This window comes from Monodon monoceros, unplaced genomic scaffold (genome assembly GCF_005190385.1).
Source record: "Monodon monoceros isolate NGI ecotype Baffin Bay Population unplaced genomic scaffold, NGI_Narwhal_1 Super_Scaffold_10, whole genome shotgun sequence".
Lineage (NCBI taxonomy): Eukaryota > Metazoa > Chordata > Mammalia > Artiodactyla > Monodontidae > Monodon > Monodon monoceros.
In genome coordinates, this window is record NW_021703766.1 from 39,311,461 (window position 1) to 39,338,415 (window position 26,955).

Below are 26,955 nucleotides of genomic sequence, written 5' to 3' on the forward strand. Positions count from 1 at the left end.
TGTGTGTGTGTGTGTGTGTGTGTGTGTGTGTGTGTGTGTGTGTGTGTAGAGAGAGAGAGAGAGAGAGAGCGAGCGAGGAAGGGAGAAGGGAAGAAAGAAAGAGGGTGAAAGAAAGAGAGGGAGAGAGTTGAGGCTAGGATAAAAAGATGTGAGAAGTGCTTAATTTTTAAACGAATGAATAAATGAATGAATGAATAAATGAATAAATGAGTAAGGAATGAATGAAATGAATGGTTTAGTTACCTTCTGCCTGGCCACAAGGGTCTCTAACACAAGACAGCATCAACATCAGGTCTAAGAGTTAGTGACATATGTCTATTGTTGAAAATTTGGAAAATAAAGAAAGACATATACAAGAAAAGATAAGAAAAAGGTGACTTCAACTTTGAGGACCTGCTTTTTTCATGCAACATGGAAGCTGAGAGCTTCTCTCTCACAAGGAAATTGTTTTGGACAAGTCTTCTACTAGTGGGTGCTGAGACAACCCCAAAGGTGACCGTCCAGTCCCAGAGCCAAAGACCAGGTCCTCCTCTCCAACGAGGAGTCTGTTGCCCACCTCAGCCCACCACCACACTGATACCACTCATCCCTCCGTTCCACGGAGTACAGCACAACCATGAGCCTCCGTTGTAGGCATGTGGCAACCTTCACTGTTCAATGATTCGGAGTGTTTGGAAAAAAAAAAAAAAAAATACTGAGTCAATGATGAGCTCCTGTAAATAGGTTTAATTATAAAAAATTGAATTTATTTCAGACCTCAAGACACATGAGCTCTGCCATTTAAGTAAAAAGACAAAGCATAATCCTGTCAAATGCATATTTTTCTTTTGTACTTTTTTTTCTGGATTTTTGTTGTCGGCTTTTTTTTTTCACCTCTGCAAGGATTCAGTGTTGAAGAACCCTACAAAGCGGGAGCATTAGATTTATCTCTGCTCTCGGCGATGCACGGTTGGCTCATGAACTTCACATTAGCAGACCCACGATAGGCACTAAGAAACGTCCAGATCACGACTACAGGAAGAGCCTGGCTTCTGCCCATCGGACACATGGGGCAGCCCCACTGCAGTTCTTAACCCAAAGATGGAAGACTCAGTCCACAATAACCTTCCCACACTGTCAGCCACCTTGGAAAGGTGTTTTTCCCAAATGGTGGAGGCAGCAGCTGTTGTTCTGACCTTGAACCTACAACACCCCCTCCCCTCTGGAGGGCACCCAAAGATGCTGCAGTGTCTTCCTGGGCGCCCTCTCCATGCACCGCAGTATCCGCCATGGGGAGCATGGGGACAAACGAGGGCTCAGGGATCAGAAGCCAGGAGGGATAGCACCACCAAACGCAGGAGGAGGAAAACATCTCTGAAGCACACAATTTGAGGCTGGCTCTGGCTGGGCATCGACTCGCACGGGCCAGCCCCTGAAGTCCCTGCTCACACGCACACGCGCACGCACACGCACAGGCTGGCCTACTGCAAGCCGCACGCAGGATCCAGGCCACTAGGAAGGCAGCCAATGGTGCTTTTAAAGCATTGCTGTTATTTTTTAATTTAGTAGACCTGTGAGTTTTCTATAATTAGAAAGCAACTGTTTGAATTTTTATTTTTAATGTTTACAATTTGACTCTTCAGAGTGAAATCTCCAGTAGCAAGATCTGGACCAAAATTAATTCTTAGAGTTGACTTCAACTGTACCCCTCCCCCCATTACAGACAATGGTGCCAAGACGAGGAAAACTAATATAATTTATTTAAGCGCCCTGATTTCTCTGATGCCAACGTAAAATTACAGGGGCTTTAAGTTCAGACACAACTTCTGGAAACTGAAGCTATTCCCGTGCAGCAAATGAGAGCACTTTCCTTCCACCACCTTCCAAACCCGAAGCAGAGGCCTGGTGCCCAGAAAGAAGGGACGGCAGCAGAGGCGCCAGGGTGGAGGATCAGGGCTTCTCTGCCTGCCACGTGCTGACCCACGGGGACAGGGCACTTCCCTGAAATCTGCGCAGACAGCATTCTGCACCAAGTTCCCCACACATCAGGCCCTCTCCCTGCACTGCCATTGCATCCAAAACAAGAGCCAACCCAACCTGAGGGGTGAGGAGGGATCCTTGCATTATCTAGGCCAAGTCCAGAGGGGAAGACACTTTAAAATGAGAGAATCTCTGGGCACAGTGATTCCATGGAAGCACAGTATTTTTTTTTTTTTCAATTCCTTGAGTGGAAAGTGAAGAAACTATTTTCATATGAGCACAGTTTTCTCCAAGGAACAGTTAGAAAAATGCTGATGCGTTGTCTCAATACGTTTTACTACAATGCCATCAATTACAGAAAAACACAATTAAGTCACTGTTTCAAAATCCTTAAATATTATTCAGCCAAAACCCAAAAGGACATTTTCAGCGTTCTCTGGTCATTATCTAAGAAGCTGCGTGCTGGAGCCGGCCACCTCCGCCGTACTCTGCAGGAGCTAAACATAGACAATCCACGGTCACAGCACCTCTCTGTCCTGGCCACTGTGAGCATCCTCAGGTAACGGGGATGCCCGTGGAGCAGGCCTCTGCAGTCCAAACACAGAGCCAAGTTTTAAATCATTCACCGTCTTTGTGGGATTCAGCCAGGAAATGACCATGTGAACTTGGGCTGGTCTCTTTCCAATTCTGGGCCTCGGTTTTCCCATCCGTCAAATGAGGCTGTCAGTCCAGCTGAATCTAAAGGCCTCTGATCCTAGGAACTTAACACCTATTTTCTGTCATCCAGAGATGTAAAGTAAAAAGGCAGAAAAAGGCCGAGATGACCACGGGGGTTTATACACTTTCACATCCATATCCTATTTTAGACCCACGGAGACAGGCTGGGGCCCTGCTAAGCAAGAGGCGGGGGGTTGCTGACTGTGGTTCTGTACTACCTAAGCTCTGACAGCCAGTCCACGTCAGGAGCTCACTCCCACGTTGCTGTGGGAAGGAAAATGCGTGCAATCTTTTGGAAGAACAATTTGGATATATACCATTTTGTTAGCTGAACAAAACCCTTTCAAGCTAACATTTCTGCTGTATCCCACAAAGATGTAAGTGGAAGGATATTACTGTATGAAGATGTATAACTATGTTCACTGTGGCACTGTTTGCAGAAGACCAGACTAGAAACAGAGGGAAGTCCTTCCAGAGGGAAACATGTTCATTGGAGTAACAGGCCCCCCGCTGAAAAGCATGGGGTAGCTCTACATAAATAACATCATATGTACGAATATAAGGAACATAACATGATATAAGATGTCACTGAGATATAAATTTTGCCACCATTTTATTCTGAAAATTGTAATACATACAGGAAAATTTAAAGAATTTTACCTGTAAACCCACCTATGGCCTAGATTCTACCTTTCACATTTTACTTGACTTGCTTTATCATATATGTGTCTATCCAACCATCCATCCACATATCTTTATATCTGGGTGCATAAGAAAGCAAATTACAGATGTCTAAGATGTATTTTTCACTGCAAATGGAAAGCTACAATAGGCAGTGTATATGTGTATTTATGATTTTAAATATCTGGAAGAACATACCACAAACTGGTAACAGTGCTCGCCCCCAGGGAAGGGAATTCTCTTTTAATTGTGTGCCCTTTGGTTCTCTTGGATTTTGTATTATGTGCATTGTCCCTTTTTTAATTAAAAAAAAATTAAAATGCATTTAGTTTCACGAGGGGAAGCTACTGTCAAGTTTTTCGGGGCTCTACAGCTTCTTTAGGGTAGCCCTGCACACACAGAAGCCTGGTGCATGAGTGTGCATGTGTGTATGCACACGCACATGTGCGTGCATGCCGGATGCTGTGAGCCTTCAGAGGGAGGATCGTGCTTGCTTCTCGTGATGTATCACTCTAGGTCACTTTCTCAGGGAACTGAAATCTCGAGGTGTGGGGCAAGGAGACTCATTATTTAACGTCCAAGTAAGCAGCTGTAAAAGGCAGCGTGTTTGTTGCTGTTAAAGAGAACGGAGCACATGGAACACATTAAGGACGGGCAGCCTCTCTGCGGAAGGTTAGCTAGCTGTGTGCTCCGATGCCCGTGTCTCAGGCTCTCTTACTGTAAACATCTATGCAACTTCAAATAAATATCCTCCCAGCACATCACGCAGCCTTGAGTTCCGATGGAAACCCTGTGCGATAAGCACCAGTGTGCATGGGCCAGGGAAACATAAAACTCCAGAAAGAAGTGTAGCCCCGTGTTAAGAATACTGGAAAAGGTGTCTGAAGGAGAGTGACCAGTCCAGAATGGGAGTCCTTACAGCACTCAATTAGACTGCTGAAAGGCATCGGTTTTCTGTTTCTTAAAAGAAATGGCCAATGAGTAAGAAGCCAGAAGAAAAAATATGTAATTATGCTCACGGTGAATAGTGTTGTAGGTCAAACGTTCAAAGAAAAAAAAATATTCCACAGCAACGGCTGATGGGTTCATATAATTCCCTTCTTTCCTAAGATCTGAAACTTGAGGTTCCAGACTTTCAGCCCCTGGGTTATGGATGCATGTTTGCCCAACAGCAATGGGTTTTCATATAGTATGTTTTAAACTCTCCTCATTTGAGAAATAGTAATATCAAAAATTGAGACCACTGAAAATGATGAGTTATATCAACATGTCAGGCTAAACACCTGAAATCCTTACTTTCTTACACATGAAAAGGATTTAGTAGCTAATGAGAGGGAAAGAAACATAAATTGTTAGCATTCTGCTTATTCTGTTTGAAAACATGCATGAAGCTAGTTTTTTAAAAAATCGCTTTGGAAAGAATAAGACTATGAAACACTGATTCCAACCAGCTTATACACATATGTACTAGACATATACAAACATACACACGCACCTATATACATATATAAGCACACACAATATACAGGTAATTGAGCTGCACCTTTTACTTAAAGACAGTAGTGTATCCAGGCAATCTATATCTTATCACATACCTAAAAAAACTCCTACAAGTTACCTAAACTTCAAAATTCAATACACAAAATGAAACTAATTACATTGGGGGAAAAAAAGAAATGAGAAAATGGACTGCTATATTCTCTTATTTATTTAATGTTCTTCTTTTCCAGGGTTTATTTGGACAGTGTCTCTAGCTGCATCTGCAAACCAATACATCTGCTGTCAGATCACTAAGGCGTTTGACAACATCATTTTAGAACCTTTAGTTACTGAGATATCAATAATTAAATGCATTCAGTTCACACTTTGTTCTTGTGGATACCAGCTATTTATCTCTGTCCTCTGAAGAAGCTAATGGTATAATGGGCAAAACATCAAGAATAATTAAGAAAAACGTTGCTACAAACTCCATCAGAAGAAACAGAACTTTTACCCAGGACCCCAGCTAGAATTCATTACTACAAGATTCACCTCGTACCAAACACATCTTGCTGAAAAGTGACGTGCTCAACTCAACAAGCAGGTAACTCACGCAGTTCACACCTCAGAGAAAGACCACCTGGCATCCTTGAGTTGTTCCTCAGAGTGTATGTGCTGGAAAGGCCTGGATGTGTGGAAATATCGTCAGCTACGAAACAGAGTCGGGGCTGCCAGCCACATCAGCGCCCCTGCTAGGGTTAGGGTTAAGGTTAGGGTTAGGGCGAAGGGCAGGTTCTCAGGGGCAGGTAGATCCCAGCCTGCAGAAACACCTCCCAGTATAGCCGACAATGCTTCAGGCTGGTTTGCATAATCGGGTGGTACTAAAACAGAAATTCTGAGAATATCTTCTTTGAGAAATGGCCAGTTAAATCACAAACAACAGGTCCATATTTCTTTAGCAGAAAATGTCTTTCATATCCCACAACAAATAAAAAGGGAGAATTTTTTTTTTCTCTTTAAGTAAGGGTCAGGCCTACCTGGTATATAAGTCTTGAAATAGGAGATTCTACTCTAAATCAGGAAGAATGAATTACAATACCAGAGCCAGACTGCAGATATTGTAATTTAAAAATAAAGAATTATCTGGAACCATAGCAAGAGGAGACAGCTTTGAAGAGGTAGCCTCTCAGATAAGCAGTGTCACATATTTGCATATCCTTTCAAAAATCTCTGTTTTAGTTGTTACCTAAATGCAAGTAGTTTCCTGTCACTGCTCACTGTGTGACCTGCTGGTCAGCTTCCCAACAACAGAGGTCACAGCAGCTCCCCTGATGTCCACCTGTAAACTTCAAAGAGCCACAATGACAGAAGTAAATGTTCCTGTTTCATCATTCAATTATACCAGACTCCCAATCTTTGTGGGAGAATTTGCTGCACTGAAAATGGATATCTTGTTATTAATGACAAAGGTATGGAAAACATGGAATTGAAATAAGTGATCCAAACTTAGGGGGGAAGAAATGTTACAGGAACTGCTCTGTCAACCCTAATTGTGTAATTACTTCTTGGCTTGGTCACCTAAGCTCGGAGCAAGAAATAAGAGACAATGGTAATTTCTTACTGCTGAAATGAAGGTGTCAAGCTGTCTTGTGTGTTCTGTGTAAGCAGAGCTAAAGTTTACATTTATATCATGTGACCACAATTACAATCTTCCAGAGCACAGGAAGAAATGAGTGGTAGAAGGTCAGCCCTCACAACAGGTACACGGAAGTTTGCCTGCACAATGTTTACTTAATTTAGCCACAGTTAAGGCATATCTGCCTTTGGTCACTGTCTCAGCCCCCATTTCGCACCAGTGAAATTGGTTAACTGCTCCCGACAACTTGTATACTAATAACAATAAAATCATCTTTAAAAACCATGATAATAAATTGGCGACTAATAATAACTAACCACTAGATGGCTTTAGATTTTTCACCTCTGAATATCTGAAAGTGAATTATCTGTGGTCTTGGGGTTGTCTGTTTACCTCAGTTAAAGGCTGGTGTCAAGGCTGAAGTCTGGGGGAGACCCCGGAGACAGTGCCTGGGGGGTGTGAGCATTTGGGGTGGGATGGGCTGCAGTACCACCCCACCGTATGGCCCCACAGCCCCCTGATAGGGAATTCATCACAGGAGCACACGATCCTTGCTTCAGTCCCATCAGCCTCCGGTCAGCTAAGGACCGTGCCAAGGACCACGTGCCAAAAATGATTTTTTTCACACCAAGTACGAACCCCTCATTCTAATGGAAAAAAAAAAAAAAAAGGAGAGAGAGAGAGAGAGAGAGAGAGAGAGCAGAGACACAACTAGGAAGAGAAAAAAAATGAAATTCCATTATAACTGGCTTCCTCAAGCCCCAGCCTAGGATGTGAGTAATCACAAAAACTGTAATATCAGCTTTTTATGTTTTCCTTACACTGGGTTCCTCCTTTATTTCCTTTCAAAGAGGGTCAAGATCTTTTTCTTTCTTTTTTTTTTTTTTAATTCATAAAAGCTGCTTTGTGATTACCGAAAGGTTGGTTTCTCTCTGTAACAGTTCTGCCTTTCAAGACAGTCGTAAATTCGGGGGCAAAAAAGAAAACTCTCACAGAAATCTCTCAGCAGCTACCCTGAGTAGACTTCAAACCCTCTCCTGCCTCTCCTGCAGGTCTTCAGGAAACCTCGAAGGGACACGGGTGGCTCTAGTAGAGCTGGCTGGCATCCTGAACCAGGAGCTGCAGGTGGAGGCCTAGCCTGCCCCCCATGACCGCCACGGGGGCAGCAGGGAGAGGCCCGCGTGCCTCAGCACCCTGGCCTGACCTCTGCCCTGGCACAGGACAGCCCCTTCCCCCCAGTGGCATCCAAACCTAACTTCTCCCCTTCCATTTTCTCCTCTCCACCACCTCCCACCCTAACGAGTGACAGGGGTGGGGAGAAAAAAACAAATGTAGGTTGCCGACATGCTGTGTGGTCCACATCCCTTTGGATTCAAAACATCAATGAGTTTTTTAACAAGTAGCCAAGTTCCATTTAAAATTAGAATTTAAAAAAAAGGCTTGAACTCCTATCTCCTCTTGGTCATGAAGCAGCCCAGGCAGGAGGGTGATCATGGACACAGATGGAGATGCTCAGAAATACGTCTTCCCAGTAGCTCCTGCTGGCAGGGATGCAGCTCTGTCTAGGGAAGGTGGCCAGTGCCCCAGGGCATGGGACACCCAGCATCCACATGCCCCCTCATTGCCCCCACACCAAGGGATGGGCACGTCCCCAACCACCAGCGGTTGGAGGACAGTGGGAAAGGTGGCACCTGCCCGGCTCATTGCAGGTGGATGTGGGGCCCCTGAAATCTCCCTCTACCTTGGAACTGCACTACCCAACAGCAGAGGTGAGAACCCAGCAAAAAAAGCCGCTCCCCCTCCCTTTGCAGGCTCCAGGGGAGAAACAGTAACACGTCCCTGCCCTAGAGAGACTCTTCAGCTAAACCAAAGCATCTGAGAAGCAGGGCTCCTGCAGGAAATTTGCAGAGAGATGCCCAGCCTTCATGAGCTCACCTGGACTGGAACTTCAGGAAACATGTCTGTTAGAACATGTCCAGAATAATTTTTTGGCGCATTGACGAATTAAAAGGGTACATTAATTTTCTCTCACAGTGTGCAATAGCTTATTTATCGCTTTGGTCTTTGTCACGGATATTTCGTGTCTGCCATGAATTGTTTTTAAAAATTCATCTGCATTTATACAAGCACCCAAACAATCACAGCGATCCTAATTCCCAGTGGACCTGGCTACAGACGTGCCATGAAACTTCCTAACTGCGCTCTACTCTGCTCGCCGTGCTCTGCCGTAACGCAGGGAAGCGAAACCCTCTGGTAAAGATGCATTTTCTGGAAATGTCATGGATACACCGGGAGAGGAAACTGCAGACAGTTGCAGGAAACCAGGCCAGCACTGCAATGGCTGTCTCACTGTGGTCAAGCACCCTAGTACTGTGTGTCCACCAATTGCCACCTACTGGAGTGTCTGTGCTATCCGGTCAAGGCGTGACAGTCTATTGATTTTAATAGCACATTCATTTTTCTATTTCCACACCAGGGCATGCTGTACCTCCACGGGAGGGGAGGCTGTTTCTGGGCAGAGTGGCTGAGTCCCTGCCATGCCTGCTTCCCCATCTGCAAAGACGCCACCTCCCTAGTGCAGTTTCTTCTGCGTCGGGGCGACCACGAGGCAGAGATGAAGCAGGCGAGCTCCATACAACCAAGGGCATCCCCTTCTCACCCCCTCACTTTTCCCACCGTAGCTGGGTCTCCAAAATGCATGTTTCCATTCACGAAAATGCACACAGTTGCTGCTGGAGGGCCCAATTATGCTTCCTGAAAGACCCTTTGTCGTGTGCTGACACCACAGTCTAACCACTGGCTCAACCCCCATTCCTTTGGTTGTCAATTGAGGTGCTGTGTTCCGTGCCTCCTGACAATATAATCATCATAAACTTTATTATTACATCTGGAATTTCATGATATGCTCGGTAATTGATGACAGGGGCACAGCCCAGAATGCTGCTCCCACAAGCTCTACCACAGTTCCAGTAACCTATCTGCTTAATACTCCTGGAATGTATAAACAATGTTAACTGCTGCATTCCCCGCACTGACAGGGCAGAAGGAAGCCACCGAGCTAGTGGGATCTGAGAGCAGGAGAGGGTTTTCACGTATCGAGGAAAATGTCCTAGTGGGGTGTGAACTGAGATCACGCTTTTGGGGGCTGGTGAGGACAGATGACCCATAATGAGATGTGATTTGGGGCTGACACACTGAGGTTATCAGCTGGATTTGGGAACTGAGATCAATAAAGAAGTTTGCATGAAGCCATCATCCATCAATACTCATTCTCAGGTTGGCGGGGGCTCCAGTTCCGAGGGTGATGGTGACTGGGATTGTGAAAAAGCACCACAGCTCACTATTTCTAATTTCATGGACACCAAAATGCAAATGGCAGGTAAAGCAGAGAAAACGCCATCATGTGCCAGGATTGCAATTGGATTGGATAACACACTTATCTAACAGGAGAGAAGACAGGCAGGGGTGAAGGTCACGCTCAAGGGTCCCCGAGAACTGGGCTTACAGATAAGGCTTCCACTCCCACCCAGAGACAGCTAAGAGAGCTCAGCTGCCCCCAGCGCCAGCTGGCATCAGGAGGATGCGACCATGGACAGGGGCGTCCACAGCTGCTCAAGCCAGGAGAGGTGCAAGGGGTGGAGTCTGGAGGGGGAAGCAGGCCCCCGGTCCTGCACCAACACACCTCACGGCTCCCCCTCCCTCTATATCATCTTTAACCAAAATAGTCTATTTAACCAGCAAATCCTCAGCCAAACTCCCGGCATGCAGAGTGTGCCATCTCTCCAGGCCAATCCACTTGAAATCACCAAATGCATGCCATCGAACGTTCTGTTTGCAAAAAAAACAAACAATAAACAACTTTGCTGATTCCTCCTAACTTGAGCTCACAGGCCAGGCCAGAGAGATGGGCTCCAAGGAGCCTGGAGCAGACTGTGTGTCCCGGCATCGGGACCACCTGTGACCAGCCAGGTTCCCTTTAACCTTGGCCAGTAAGTTCCCGTTAAAAATGGCCCCGCCATCCACCTAAGCCAGGTTCCCGCACGAAAGCTAATAAGTACGTGTTTGTTGAACTGAAAAATCATTACCACAGAACACGTCAAGTAATGAAAGATGTTTTCCTTGGAGAAATGTTAAATACTTCACTTCTTTCACAAGGAATGAGTACATGTGTTTCCAAATAATACTCTTCTCTCTCCCCACCCACACTTCAGCAGAAAGTCTGAAGCTCCTGGACCCAATCTGAACAAGCTCATGTGGCAGGGCTCTCAGAACCAAGTGCATGCTGTTATTTTATTTATTTTCCTTTGCCCAGCTAACTATGTGTTTGTTCTATTACTTATTCACCTAACCATCTCGGTAGGAACCTCAGGCACACAGCCGAGTGTCCCTGCTGCCTTACTATTTTATACAGAAAAGCAAGAGAAAATACCACCACCACTGCCTCATAGATTACCCCGCCGTGGTCTTCGCTAACTAGTATACATGAAAGAGCCATTTCACTCCAGGCCCAGAGCAAAAACAAAGGCAGGAAATGGAATGCCAAGAAAGGGGAGCATTTCGTCCCAGGAAAACCCCTGGGAACCCCATCTTCTCTCCCCATAGGATCCTCGCCCCCTTTTAAAAGCTCTTCCTTGAGCAGATGAGCAGCAACGAGTGCAACTTCCTCAGGCTGTTCCGAGGTCTTTTAAGTGTTTCAAGATGTCTGTACCTACAGGGAGTCCCACTGGGTAAGCTGTGCTTTCTTTCTGTGGGTGGCATCCTAAGGCTTCAGCGGGGTGGGGACCAAGCCTGCTTTGGGTCTAAGGCAGCTGAGCTGGGAAAACCCAAAATGACTTACAGGTAACCTTGTCTCGTGGAACTGAGAGGAAAATGCCTATCGTTTAGAAGAACACTCAGATATCAGGTTGGCATGGGGGTTAGTGCAGTCCTGGGTTTTCTCACTGTCACAATGACTTTGAACAGGGTACTCTATCCTGGCACACCCTTGCGACACAAGAGACCCGTGTCTGTTCCCCCTCCCTTGTCAAGGGGAGATGCTGAAATTCTGGTCAAAATGGACACTCATAAAACCAAAACCTCTAAAGGGTAAGCAACCCACCCTTCCCTTGGGGCCCCTCTCTCTGTCTCTCATTTATTTTGTGCATCATTTAAACTGATGCCAGGGGTTACTGGAGAGGACATTAGATCCCAGCCACAGCTCCAGAAAATCGACCTGCACCAACTTCTCCACACTTGAAGGCTTTCCCTTTTTCCCCTGGGTTTCGTTTCCCTTTTTTATGGGGAAGCAAATTTCAATCTGATTTCACCAGCACTAAAGGTTGATACTTTTTATCTGTGAATTCACAAAGCTACCATAAGTGACTCGCACAGAACTCTCTTCCTTTGCCCTTCCCTGATGAGCCACCACATTTTGGAACTGCTCTGGTTGACATTAGGCAACGTGTTTTCTCAGCAGTTATTTGGAATGGGGAGATGGCAACTACAAGAATTTCTCTTCAAGCGCCAAAAGGAACTACCCCCACTGCCCACCTCCAAACAGCCAGAGCTCATGGGTGACAGGAGGGCCTCTTGACTCTCCGAACTCCATAAGCTACCTAACTGAAGCTCTCCAGCCCCAGCCAGGCATCTTCTGGCATCGCTGGCTCTCCAACGGCACGGCCCTTGTAGGTCAAGGGCAGGCATTACCCAAGAAAATGTTGAACTTCAAGGGACAACCGCTATGTGGTCAGGAAACTCCCAGCTTTACTCAAAGGCTCAGAAGGCCACCAGGGGATAGCAGCTCAAGGACTCAAGCAGAAACTTGAAGTCAAAGTCATCCATCTCCTGGAGGTCAAGTTCTGAACAAGAACGCTCCTCCAGCCACCTGAACAGGTGACATGCCTCTGAGGGGCTCCAGCAAGCCAGGCGGGTGCTTTTTTCTAATCTGAATATTTCTTTCTCTCTCTCTCACCAAAAGGCCAGAGTGGTGGTTTTGTCACCCCTAGCGGGCTCCCAGTGTACCAAGGGAGAAGGTGGATATCACACCATGAGGGATAGCCCCTGGGGACTCCCATGTGATGCTTGGCAACCCATCCCCAGGGCTGCTGTGCATGGGGAGCTGAGGGATGGGGTTCTTGATCTGCTACACCCTGAAAACGGTGTCCAACTAAAAAAAAAGTGTGACTTTCTTCCTTCTCAGGAATTCTAATATTCAAAGCCTTTTTTCCTCCTGCTAATTTTAGAAGTCCTGCTATTCTTTGGGAGGAGAATGGTGTGAAAATCAAGCATAGTATCCAAAAATAAAAGAGTAGATCTGTTTCAGGGCATGCAGCATATTTAACTGAAAAGCAACTCCAGATATGCCACTTTCTATTGAGTCTTTAATACATTTTCCAATTTCTCCAGAATAGTTTAGCTTCAGAAAAGGCAAGGATGAACTTCCTAATCTATGAATATTTTTGTGACTGAAATGGGCACCCAAAATTATTTCTGGATTGTAAGTGGGGATCTTTTCAGAATGTGACGTCAGGTGATCACTCAGGATGTGAGTCACTGGTGCCCTTCCTGGGGCCACACCAAGATGGATTACAAGTTTCCGTTCGGGACCTAGAGCATGTTCCATTTAGAGCATGTTCCCAGGCAGGTGAAATGATACAGTGCTCTCTCCATGGACCCTGAAGGTGGACTTCATGGCATGCTTTGCAAGTCTCCCATCTTCACTAAAAAAAAAAAAAAAATTCTTGTGATCTAAGGAATTCACTTGTCTAGACTCCCTGGGACTGTGGACTGGCGTGTGGTCCAGGTTTGCAGGCTCCACTCCTGTTCCTCGGGTCTGAAGCTCTCCTGAATGGCCCAGCGTGACGGCTAGGGGAGCTTAGAGGAAGGATTCTGGGAGGCTACCTGAAGACCCCAGCCATGCCTCCTCCAGCCAGGGAAGCCAGAGATTTGTAACAGAAAGTTAGAACTCTGTGTCAAGCCCTTCATGCAAACAATAAATATTACTTCTGCCCATAATCGGACTTTTCTCCAGCATCGTCTTTGAATGTTGAACGTTTTTCAATTAATTAAAAACTATGCACTGTAGAGTGCATATTTTATCAGCCCTCAGCTGCTTAAGTGTCTAGAAAAGACCAGGCAGTTTTTCTTTCTTTCTTTCTTTCCTTTTTTTTTTTTTTTTCCAGGCAACCCAGAGCAAGTACTTGCAAGGGTCATATCTTTTTAATTATCTTTTCTCTCTTTGATTAATTATTCCGTCTGACAATAGCGTGTTTCTAATGCTATTCACCTGCCTTTGATGATTGACAACTTTTCTGTCTGATTCAGAGCAAACAGCTGCTGCCACAATCTCCTAGCAACCCGGGTGTGATGGATGAGCCCCCAAGATGGATGGCTGCAATAAATCATGTCTCCAGCCATAAAACTGAGAAGAGGGGATAAGAAGAGAAGCGAACAAAAAACAAAACAAGGCTTCCTCCCATGAGTGCACTCAGTTCCTTACCAATTACACCTGAAATGGACTTTGCACCTATTAATAGCAAAGTTTTCCTAATCAGTAAAAATGGGATGATGCATTTGTATCCAAGGTGTTTACAACTGTTCCTGCAAATTGGCACTTGTACTCCAATTACCTCCAACACTGCCCAAGTGCAAGGGCAGAGGATCAAAGTTTTGCTTTCTTCCTTGAAGTCTCGGCAAGAAACAATATCATCTTTCTGTTGTCAGATGTGATTCCAGGCACCAACAAAGGATATAAATCTGATTCTACCCGATTTTTGGCAGCAGCTGGACAATACCAAAAGTGAATCCTAAGTCAGCCTGTGCACAGTGTCAGGCTGCTAATAAAGTTATTTCAAAATAGACACACACACACACACACACACACACACACACACACACACACACAAAGTTGCATGGAGTTGGTGAGTGAATACGCCACGTTCCCATTTGTTTCCCGTTCACGGGAGATACAGGCTTTTTACACGTCAGGGAAAAGTTTGTCCAAGAAAGCAGCAAGATACGAACGTTCAGCCCTTCCACAAATTCTCGATTCTCATTTCTTTAGATAAAAAATGACCCCGGTCTAACTTTCTGTCCCATCATTTTTTTAAATTAATGTCCACACGAAAAGTCATACAAGAAGCCCTAAATTTAATTAGCAGACCCAAATAAAGTCACGTATTTAATAGAATGCCTGACAATTAAATTTGCACTATCGGGGCTCTCCTAGCGGAGGAGACGGAGCAGGGAGGCCAGCAGTTTCTGTTTCCCTTTTTCCACCGGGGAAACCAGCGGCAGGCCTCTAAAGCAGGAGGGGGAAAGGCCGCTTTACTGATGCTTCCCAGCAGCTGGGGGCCCGGTCAGTGAGCCAGCCTGCGTCCCTACGTCCTTCCAGTAGGTGGGGGTATCCCAGAGCAGAGCTCAGGGTGCAAAAGAACCAGAAGTGATTACCCGGTGGGGCCTGGAAACAGCTGTCCACATCAGTCCTGGCAGGGGTCTGCAGGGGCCTGCGGAGGGGGACCGAGTGCAGACACAAAATGGGGGGAGGCTGCTGGGAGCAGGGACAGGGTTAGATCATTTTTTAACTGAAATATTCCCGGGACGTGGAAGTCTATGTTTCTTCATTCTCGCACCGCTAACCAAGCCAACCGGTATTATTATTATTTTTTGAATAGTTATATTGTGCTAAGCTTTGCAGATACAGATTTTTTTTTTTAACCATGTCACAGAGTTTAAAAAATCAGGCAAGGGTCCTGGCTTCGGCAAGTACAGCTCTGTTTATATTTTAATGTTTCGTACGTGACTGCCTCTGTTGGGGAAGGGAGAGGGAGAGAGAGAGAAGTTGCCTGTTAGCTTTAGTGTAGATCACAGATACTTCATTTTTCCTTGTGTCCTTGGAAATTATTCAAAATTAAACCGTCCCTCCTTTATGGGAGGTGGTGTCTTCTGTATTGTAAATGGGAGGGCCTGTGTCTGGTCAGCAGCAATGATAATTCAAGGCCAATCGATGGAAACACACACGTGCGCACACACACACACACAGGCCCCTACCCTGCCCTGGCTCTTCCAACTCTCAAGTTACAGGTTTACACGGCAAGTCTAAATAATATTCAAAATGATAAATGGCACCCTAAGCCCAGGATTCACCATCAATCTTTTTTTAAGGAACATCCATCTTCAATAACGCATGTCTGAATCATGTGAAGCCAGGAGCCCTGAGCTTCATTTATACCACCCCTCACTAGCCAGGGAGGCTGAATGATACCTGTCAGCCCTGCTTGTTCTTCTTCTTCTTTTTTTTTTTTTCCCTTGACTACTAAAGGGGGAGAAATAAAAGAAGGAAAAACAGAGAAAAGGAATGTGGGGGGGGTGGGGGAAGTGAGAAGAGCGTCAGAGGCTGAGCTGCGTGGCTCAGCAGACAATGTGAAAGAACATAACCTCGTCCATGCCTCTGCCAATCTCGTGCCCGCCCCGCCACACGCCCAGCCATCCATATGAAGCAGGCTCTCCTCCCTTCGCCCCTGAGTCTCCTCTCTCCTCTCTCCTCCCTCTCGCCAAATCAGCAGTGCTCTCTCTGCAAGCCAGCCGTACTGTGTACAGTGGGAGGAGGACGACGACGAGGCAGCATCACATGGACCGGGCTTCCCCTCCCCTCCCCGTGTCTGGCTGGGGCCCATATGATAAATGACATATGTCATTCTGTCAGGAGAGAAGGGTGGGTCAGTGATGTATGACTCCGCTGAAAAGGAAATCGACTCTTTGGCATGGCGCAGCTCTTCACCGGGATCTAGTTTCAGAACTCTGAAATGAATTCTCCGACGTTTCAAGTGCATACTTAGGGCAGGCTGATGGGAGGCCTGGGGAAATCACACTTTTATCCTCCCCCTGCCCTTCTGATGGCAAGGGAGGGGAAAAAAAAAAAAAAAAAAAACACGGCTCTGCCACTGGACACCTGCAAAAGGCCACACGCGTGTCAAAGTCCCCAGCAGTCACACACCACGGGTTATTAAAGAATGTGACTTTGGGGGCAAAAAAAAGGAAAAGAAATGAAGTGGAGTAAGGTTGGTCCTTTTATTTATTTATTTTTTCATGGCAAAGGGCTGACACAAAAGCAAGATAAAAATTAGCATGTTTGAAGTAATCGTCCGCAGCTTGACATCTGCATAGTAAATTTTAAAGGAAAAAAATGTGTCAGACAGCCCTGAGCCGCTTCGCCCTCCCCCCTTTCATTAGCTCACTGCCAGGGTGGCACTGCTGAACCTCATTACGGCAAGAGGATTTATGAAGCTGAACCCAATGGCAAAGAAAAGGCATCTGTCAATAATTGTAGGGAGCTGCGCTCACAGCTTTGAAATCTCATTAAGTATGCAGTTATCAGGCATAAAGATCAAAAACATTACTCAACTCCGACAGAATCTTATGGAGGAACATTAATTAGCAACAGGCCTACAGTACAAAAAAAAAACACACAGACTTCCTCTCACACCTGCCCAACCCACAAACCTAAAGCAACACTCCCCCTCCCGCCCGAAAAAAAATAATTCCCAGCATCTGAGACTGATCAAGAACATGAAACAAGAGAGACACATACAGAAAGGGGGAGAGGGAGGGAAGGGGTGGGTGGCGGGGAGGGAGGGAGGAGAGAGGAGGGCGGGGAAATTCAGTTGAGAAAGGCTTGGCGGTGAGGAGAGAAAAGGAAGAAGCTGTCAAACTTGAGAAGGATGTCAGCACTGGCCCTGATTACAGGGGCCTATGGAGTTCTCAGACCTTTTATCATCCTCACCATCAAAACCAGCTGAAAGTCACCGCAGGAGGGCTGGTGGCTGGCCCGATGCAGCCCAGGCCCAGGCTGGGACCCCCAGACCCTGTCCTCGGCCCCTGTTCACCTGGCAGGCCGGGATGCTAGGCCTGGTGCCCAGGAGACAGGCCCTGCCCAGCCTTCCGCAGCACCCTGATTTCCCAGCCTGTTCTGCAGCCAGCCCGTGAAAGCAACAGCCAGACACAGCTCCCTGGGCCTCAGGCACAGTCGAGGGAACCACTTGCTGTCACTGCATCTCAGCACCATCCGCAAACACCTTTTTCTTCCTCCAAAGAAGAAGAGGCATCCCCTTCTCACACATCCACTTACCCTTATTTTCTTTCTGTGTATGCCTGATTTACAGACTCCATGCCTTACAACACACCGAAAAACAAAATATAAATGCAGAGAATTCACACCCAAGCCTTCAGGCCAACACCAGGTCATGAGACCTCTTGGCCTTTGTAGTACAAGAGACAGGGCCCGGCTGATGACGGGGGTCAAACCTCCCTGCTAGGTTGATTCCTGGTTATCCACAGGGAGAAAATTAAACGACAAGGTTCCTCTCCCACCACATCCACCACCTCCTGCAAGCTATGATGGCAAAGAAGAATTTGAACGTGTTTGGAAACAGCCCGCAAGAACTGTGTGCTTGGGGTCTCTGGCAAACTTATGTCCTACAGTGGCCTGGATCCAGGGTAGGTGCATGGAGATGTGGCAGAGGGAGTCTCAAAGATCACTCAGGTTTCTGTCAAACAGGCAACGTTGGCCAACTCTGTGGCGGGATGTGCAACAGTCAGGCACGGTCCTCAGATGCCCCCATGAAAGGTGTATAACAACAGTAATAAATAATAATAATAAAGCATATGTTCTGTGCTAATTTCCCTTATTGCACTGTTACAGAAAGGTGGCTTTCTCTTGTTACCGATAAGCACATGCTCCTATGTTCTCTGTCTCTCTCTCTCTCACACACATACACACACACACACACACACGTGCACACACGTGCACACACGGCACTTCCCATAATCCCACACCATGAGGATGAGAAAACCTACAGAACAGCCTCTCCCCTGATCTGAAAACTCCACTCTCATTCTTCTCTGAGCTCCTCTTCCATTCCTATACCTCTTACTTCATTCCATAGGCCCTTCTGAAGTGTTTACCTGTCTCCTCTCCAGAAATAATGGTCACCTTTTCTTAATTAGCCACATCTTTAAGGAAAGGCGAACTAAGATTCTTAGGCAACCAACCTGAAGACCCTTTCAAGCCAAGGCCCATCCTTTCCAATCACTGACTCTCCTTTGGAATATCAATGAATACAGCTCGGATAAATTGTCACCTATGACCGAAAAGAGTTGAGAACACTTGTCTACAAACCAGACTTGACGAGATGGAATTTTAGCAGGAGTGTTACAATAAGGTGTTTATATTTTTTATGCGCTTACCATATTACCTTTATTATGTGTAACATCAAAGTGATTATAGCAATTACATTTAACAGAATTAATTACAGAACTTCCCATCATCCCGGGATACATAATGCATTAGAGGTAAGGCAAAGAAAGAAAACATCTTGATTGTAGTAACTATTGTTGGTGTGTATTTTCCCTGGCAGCAGTGCCAAACCAACTGCAGCTTTCAGGAAGGGCAGGGCAATGGAGACGGAGAGCTTTAATCAAAAATGAGGTATATTCCCCTTAACTTAAGTAACACTTTTGCCTAATAATATGTTGGCGCTATTGGACATATAAAATCAATTTAATTTTTTAAGCATGAATCTTTAAAAGGCACTGGTTAATCCACCCAACCAATGTTACTACATAAAGGAGAAAGCACATGGGTGAAAGACTTACAAGCCTTTACGTATGCAAAATAAATTCACTCAAGGCTTCATTAATATTAATTTAAATTCAAAACCCATTTACATTAAATTGTTCATTAAAAATTGCCTATTTTATGCAACATGCATTCCTCAAAGAACTCAGAGGAAACTGAATACATAGGACTAGATTTAATGACGGGGATGGAAAATCAAAAGTAAATGAATTGGAGTCATTTCATGTGTATTACCAAACAGCCCTTTGCTCTCCAAGGGATGGGATCCAGTTTGGGGAAAAAACAGGCATTCAAAGTAGTTTGCTTTCTGCTACTATAAACTTGTGAACGTGACCTTCCGGTCTACCCAAGAGGAAGAAGAAAACAAGAGAAATTGGTGGAATGGAAACCAGTCCAAGACCAGACTGGGGAAGGAAGCAGGTACCACCTCAGAATCTCACCTGGACTTAGAGCATGGAGAGTTAGGCTTGCTTTTTAAAAAGTTACATTAGGGAACATTTGCCAGTACCCATCCTGGTCTAGAATTAATAGTTTCTCTCTCCCTATTCACTCCGCCCCCTGCAATCCTTTATTCCCAAGCAAGGGAATCAGGGAGATGATGACAAGAAGTTGGTGAGTTCTTTGCTTTGGCGCCCTCCCCCATGAAGACAATCTGAACTTACACTGTTTCCCCAACAGCTGTTCTGGATGAAGAAAACACAGTCATAATTAATAACATGTGTTCTGACAGTATGAATTAATTTATCATTAAGCCCAAACAAATTTAAATTATTCTTCAAGAGCCACACCTTAGCACATTTGAGAAAAATAAGGTAAGGAGATGGTCAAAAAGTCCGGGCAATGTGACCTTCAGAAACATGCTTTCCCAACCCCCAATACGTCTCTTAGGCCACTCTTGTTGAAGTACTAAAATAATTTACAGAATTGAAAGTAATTAAACCCGAGAATCTAAGTGCTGATCAAATCAAGTGTATGTGCTCAAAATGTCTTTTTTTAAATGGGGCTTATAAAATATTCACTATTTGGTCAAGGACACTGTGTAATCTTTCTAATAAAGATTCCTAAAAGTGGAGTATGACAGTCGTTCAGGCAAGTGGTCATAAGCAGATTATGTTCTATTACTGTTTTTTTTTTTACTTCCAGAAATTCATAGCGTCTTTCTAATCACAAACAGTAACCTGAATTTTTACACCCATGTCTAACGTAAATGTTTACAAATGTTGAAAAATTTGAGAACGCTACCAAATCTATGTATCCGTTCCTTAAAATTCAGGTAGAAGACTCCAGAAAGAAAAAGAAATATTCATAGCCATTGTTTAGTAGAATTTGAAAATTAATTTAATGACTAACTGCAAATACTGGAAACTAGAATTAATCTGTCTAGATTTTTTTTAAAGGCTTACAGACGTTTAAATGCAAGTATCGGGACACTTTATCAACCTAACATAAAATTGTCATCTTATCTTATTATATGACTATTTTATGCATGTGTCAAAAGAATTTAAAAATGACTGCCTGTCTATTGAGTCTAATTACAACTGCACATTATCTGTCTCGATGTACCAGTCCATACCATTGTTACCAAATACAATCTATTGTATTCACCTTTCATTTTTAACTTCAGACAGAGAAACCACAATTTGGAGCATAACTAGAACACACACATGCACACACACACACTGAACACCTGAGAGGGTCCGGGGTGAGTGATACCACTGTGTTGTTCTGTCCTATTTCCTTGCGCGGGCTGCAGGATGATGGTACAGGGGTGTTACAAAAGAGCTTCTCTGAAAGGCCTACGTACCTGGGCTGCACAAAAACACAGAAAGTAGACATACACCCTATTTTTTTTTTTCTACTACAAGACTAAAGCTATTTTTATAGTTTGTCCAGTGACAGGCAGGAATAAAAATGGGCCAGCAGGAAAGCCTCACAAACCACACTCGGCATAACTGGCCTGCTCCTGTTACTGGATTAAACATGGCTGTGGGGCACCAGGACCAGGGCTCCCTATCCTCTCCCTGCTCCTTCCCCGCCTGCATCCACAGCCCTCGCCCCGGCCTGGCTCTGCCAGACACCAGGGAAAGACAAAGGCCCCCAAAAAGGGCCAGGCGCTTCGCCCTCAAGAAGGTGACCCTTCTCTCTCCAGAAACCCAGAAGGGGAGGGCAGGGAAACGAAGGGTTTTCATTCTGGGAACTCACCTGGGTTTCACGGCATTTCCCCCGGCCCTGAGCAGTCACCTTTCATTCTCATCAGTTTACAAAACAATCTTTAGTTAAAAAAAAAAAAAAAAAAAAAAAAGAGGAAAAATGCAGACTTGTGAGGCAATTTGGGGAATAACTGCTGATACATCAGTTATTGACTACCTGGCTCCTGTTTACGAGCACGCTCAAGGCAAAACTGAGAACCAAATGACAACATCAACTGCTCACAATCAAGGGTGGCCCTGGAGAGCACTGAAGCCCTAACTGACAGTTGTCAAGATAATGGGGGCACAGCAGCTGATTCGGGAAGCTTCTCTCCCCTGTGTGGATGTCCAGGGGAATAGCCTTGCCTCCTGCCCTCTTTGTTTTTCCCCTTCAGCTTCTTGATTTCTCTTTTTTTAGAATTTACATTGCTCCTTTCATTTTGTAGGAAAAGGGGTGCGGGGAATCACAGAGCGACCAAAACCGGTCATTTTGTCACCTTGCTACAGGGTAGAACGTCTGTCCAAAGGAGAGACGTGTGGCAGGTTTGAGAGCAAATAAATTCCCAAGGCTGATGCCTAAATGCCTTCCTGAATGCTCCATGTACTTCCAAGAGAGAAAAGCTCCTCTCTGGAGCTGCCTGGTATGTGGACGAGACTTAGGAAGGTTGGGATGGTGTTACTTGGACACTGCCAGGTGTGCCATCTTTTAGTTTGCCTGTGTCTACCGGCAAAGTAAAAACCCCCAGGCTGTGTCACCATGAGCTTATCCTATTCCTTGGGGACCCACAGTGATCTGTTACCCCAGCAGGTCCTAAGGGCTCCAAACCACTTTGACAGAAGTCAAGATGCTTGAAGGTTTACCTTTGCAGTGGGACCACCTAAGAACTCCATGGAAGGTTATTCTCTTTCACCAAATAAGACTCAAAAGGTCAGTGGCAAGTTGTCGTTTGTTGGATTGTTTTTTTTTTTTTTTGAGGGGAGGGTGGAGTTTAGGCAATGGCTTTTAATGATTTTACACTTCCTTCCAGAAAATGAACAGGAAAGAATAAAACGTGATCTGCTATTAAGTACTGCTTGACTTTCTTTTCCGGTATTATCAAAAAATACTTGTTGAAAAACAAATGCTACACATAGGAGAGTGGGAAATGGTCGTTTTGCCCAAAGGACAGGGGCCTCTGTAACCCCGCTCCTCTGAACTTCTACAGGCAATAGCTTTTGTCCAGCACAAATGTATAGCCCTTTAAAATTACATGCCTGGAGAAAGGAAACTCCTGCCCAGGTTTCTCTTCAGCAGGTGAAGAAATTTCTCTCTCCCCTTTAAGAAAAGACACTAAGCCATGCATAATTTCTATCAAAAACAGAGAAATCCTAAAGGGCAGAAATACGTCTTTTCAGGGATTCTTGGAGCCTGCTTTGGCCTTCTGGAGAACAGTGTTACATTTGGCCTAGATGTAAAAACTGTGTGCACCTGTGTGCTATGTCCGCACGCTCTCCCCAGCTCTCAGCCCTTTGTGGTTGTTATTCTACCCCCAGACCATTAAAAGGGCCCTAATTCCTATGACATGATTATCCAGGTACCAAAGCCCATTTGTCACCTGCAGCAGAAAATTGAGTTAATGCACAACTAAAGGCAGCCAGGACTGTGTAATATCAACTTGATTACATCAAACTAGCTGCAAACCTAATTCTGCTGGATGACACTGCGTCGAGCTTGTCATCTCCAATCATTAAAGCTGTCAGGAATCCATCAGGTTTACAGCTAATTAGGTGAACACTAATGAAGCTGGCAAAACAACTTTTCTTTTTTTATGGCTGAGCGGACCTTTCAGTTTGGAGGGGGGAAAAATTCTCCCGTCTCCTCAAGGTTGCTGGGGGATGGATTTCCAGTTACCAATCAGCAGACATCTTTCTTTTTCCCCACTCTCTATCAGTACAAAGCAATCAATTTGTCATCACTCCCAGTATGCCACAAACGCAGGCATGAACCTTATAACTTGCAGCTAGGAGAACTGAAAAAAGGAGAAAAAAATGGAAAGTTTCTTGTCCATCCAAATAAACAAACAAGCTCACACAGCACACTTATTGGCCTGTGCATACTTATCACCAGCCTGGATGTGGAAGGTTTTTTTTATTCCTCCACTCTCCTAAATAAGTAGCCCTTCAGACATTCCCCCCCTCCTCCACACGTCCATTAGGCAGAGGCATTCTGATAAAGTAAATCCAAAACCCGGGTATGAGAAAGAAAAAAAGCACTCATGCTGCCAACTTCTGATTGACCATTAAGCTATTGATGAATGTGCCTGTCAGGAGAGAGACAATTAAATCAAATATGAAACAAAGTCGTTTTGACGGGTCATTTTGATAGAGCAAAACCATTCTTCCAGCTCCTATTAGTAGTGCAGTCAAGTTTTTATATAATGAATATTTCTTAACTGACCTGAGATTTCCTGGCTGGCTTTTTAAAAGGTGCAAAAAGGTCAGTGAACAGGTTGCTTTAAAAAAATAGATAAATAAAACCAACAGCACATTTCCTCCTCCTCTACTATTTTTAGCAGAAATTTATCAAATAAGAGTCTCAGATTGGCAAGGTGGAAGAGAAAAGATGAAGCAAAGGCGGAGAGGATTCTAAACCAAATGTAAAGATGCAGTCACATATGGTTCATTTGATTGAGGCACACAGATACCTTCAAATGTGCATCCAAAAAGGAAAGAAAAAAATCCCAAAGACTGGAAGCAGTCCAAGACACTCCTACTGCCCAACTTTGTGAAGGAGTCCTCCAAACTTTGAGAGTTTATTTTGGGTAGATAAGCTCATTGCTTGAGCTTGGAATTTAAAGTAGAAGATGGGATAGGCAAGAAGCACCAGCCAGGAGGTGACTTGAGAGGCAGCACCCTCCCTACAACCACTACTGGGATTTTCAAACTTTCTAAATTTGGGTAACCCTGAGGACAGAAAGCAAAATTTGTAATATATGCCCCAAACCAAGTCTGTTTTCTTCTACGATTTTCTTAGGACACTAACAGGACAGTACATTTTTGGGAGAAGAAAGAACAGCATTTCCTCCCTGTGATCCTGTGTGAGAAGACTCAAGTTCAGATGCAGCCGGTGTGTGAGCTCTACCAGCAGTGCCAGCTGAAGTGACAGAAATGACCATCACCATCACCCCCACTGCTACTACAGGCACTCCGGGGCAACATGGGTACCATACTTTCATCCAAAAAGGGCACCAGGCAATGCCCTGACCCTTCTCCCTCCCCTCCCTTCTTCCACAAAAGCAAAGAACAGAAAAGAAAGGAAGAGAAGGAAAAAAAAAAAGGAAAGAAAAGAAACGAACCTCCACTTAACCCTCCCCTTCAGGCAGCATCTGAACCTCAGCACATCTGAGTGTTACTCATATCAAAATACATCCTGTCCATATGTGGTCCTCTCAGCAATCCGCCCCAAATCCCAGAAGTTGCACTGACAGGGCCCTAGTGACGTCACAGAGCTTGGCCTCACCATTTCAAGTGATTTATTGATGTTTATTGGGAATGAATAGATCAAAGGCAGCAGCATGATGGGCAATCAATCAGTCATCAAATCAAGGGTGGCAAAGGGCCAGAAACCCTTCTTCCAAGCAACATGCCCCCAACTGACATTATTGCAAAATAATGTTATGTGTGTGGGTTTTGTTTTGCTTTCAATGCTTTTTCCAGGAAAAAAAAAAAAAAAAAAAAAACCCGGCTCAGTCTTAAAAGGAGTTGACACTCCTGGGGAAAAAAAAAAAAGAGGCGGGGGGTGATGGGGAGAAAGTACTCTGACACGTCCCAGAACTAAGTGCTATGAGGAGATGAGGATAGGAGAAGCAGTGGAAGGAGGGTGGGGGTGAGCGAAAACAAACCGGGGAAAAGGGAACGCCAGCATCTAACATCGACTTGACAGTCATCTGACAATACCCAGACCCTGTGCGCTCTGCTTTCCACCGCTGTGCCCGGTTTGGGCCCAATAAATGAAGAATCAATCGGATTAGCAGTAAGGTGGCCGAAGGGACCCGCTCGCTCACTCGCTCGCTCTCTTTCGCTCGGCAGAGACACCAGGCAGTCCCCCGCCGGCCGGCCGCGGGAGGACACGGAAGGTGTCCCGGAGAACTCAGGTGACCCCGCCCGCCCCCACAGAAAGAGACAGAAGAGGGCTCCTTCCCATTCTCTTCGCGGCCAGGCAGAGAGCTGGGGAGGCAGGGACCCAGCCCGGCTCAGTTCGCCGCGAGCGAGCACGGTTCCCGAAGTGGGTGCGAGCGGGAAGGGGCGGGGGGGGGGGGGTTCCGAGCGGGGCGGGGGGCGCGGGGGGGGCCCGGGCCGCGGGGGGGGGGGGGGGGGGGAGGGGGGGGGGGGGGGGGGGTTTGCAGAGCGCAGCGGGGCGTCCGGGGGGCGCCGGTCCGTGAGGCGGGCGCACGCACCAGACAGGAGAGCGGCGAGCGAGCCCGGCGCCCCGGAGTTACTCTGCGCGGCCAGAGCGAGACGGACGAGGAGCGGGGCAAGAAGCGGGGTCGCCGCCGGCTGGAGACGCGGGGCGAGGAGAGGAAGAGGAGGCGGAGGAGAGGAGGAAGGGGAAGCGGCTCGTACCTGCTGCGCGCCGGGGCGCCTGCTGCTTCCTCCTCGGCATGATGCTCCTCCGGCGACTGCCGCTGCCGCCGCCGCCGCTGCCGGGCTGAGGAGAGGGAGGGAGGGGCGGCGGGCCCGCGGGGGGGCGAGGCGGGCCGGCTCTCAGCCTCCCCCCCGGAGAGCGGCCGCCCGCAGGATGCTGCTGAGCCCCGGCTCTCCGCGTCCCCCCCGCTCCGCGCTCCGCCGCGATCCCCGAACGTGCGGAGGGAAGAAGGAGGGCGGGAGAGGGAGGCGCGGGGAGGGAGGAGCGCGGGGGGAGGAGGAGGCAGAGGAGGAGGAGGTGGTGAAGGAGGAGGAGGAGGAGGAGGACCGCGCTGCCGGCGGACTGGGAAGTTTGACAAATCGCTCCAGAGGCCGGAGGAGGAGGGGGCGGGGAGGAGCGGCGGCCCTGCCCCCCCCCGCCCCGTCCCCAGACGAGGTGCGCGGGGTTCAGGGCCGGGGGGCGGGGAGAGGGGGAGAAGGCGGGCAGAGGGGTGGGAGGAGGAGCGCGGGAGCGGCCTGGGCCGGTGAAGCCCCGGCCCCCGCCCCCGGGCAGGGGGTCACGGCATCGAAGGGGGCGCCCAGCCGCCGCCGCCGCGGCCCGGGGCTCGGCGGTCCAGTCTTATGCCCGCTGCGCGGCTGGAGCGGCGGCGTCGGCAACAGGCAAGCTTAAAGGAAAAGGAGATGATCGTGTCACTCGCCCAACCGCGGGGGCGCCGCGCCCCCGCTCCCGGCCTGTCTAGGACCCCCGCCCAGTCCGGGGAGGGGGTGCCGCCCCTCCGCCTCCGCACCGTGCGCGCAAGCAGGGACGCGGCGCCGGCCCGGCCGAGCCCGTCCCGGGCCGCTAGCTACTCCCGCCCGCCCCTCTTCCCCACCCAGCCTCGCCCCCTGGCCGTCCCCCGATGCCCCTCCCGGGCCGCACTTCTCTCCACACGCCGCGTCCAAAGCCCCCAGCTCGGACCCCCGGGCCTGGGCCCGCGCACCCCCGGGGATGGCAGGGCCCGCGGGTGGGCGCCGGCGCCCTCGGGGGAGGAAGTGGGCGCGGGCCCGAGTGGGTGGGG

The 26,955-nt window shown here is 47.1% G+C and overlaps 1 protein-coding gene across 1 annotated transcript in view; it reads right to left on the reverse strand.

Annotated features, from left to right (window-relative positions):
- Nucleotides 1-25,929, reverse strand: part of TSHZ3 (teashirt zinc finger homeobox 3) — a 69,044-nt gene extending 43,115 nt beyond the window's left edge. The window contains exon 1 of the mRNA XM_029235256.1: nucleotides 25,877-25,929. Coding sequence (XP_029091089.1) covers nucleotides 25,877-25,916 — 40 coding nt within the window. The 5' untranslated portion in view covers nucleotides 25,917-25,929. The remainder of the gene's footprint in view (nucleotides 1-25,876) is intronic.
- Nucleotides 25,930-26,955: the final 1,026 nt, after the last annotated feature.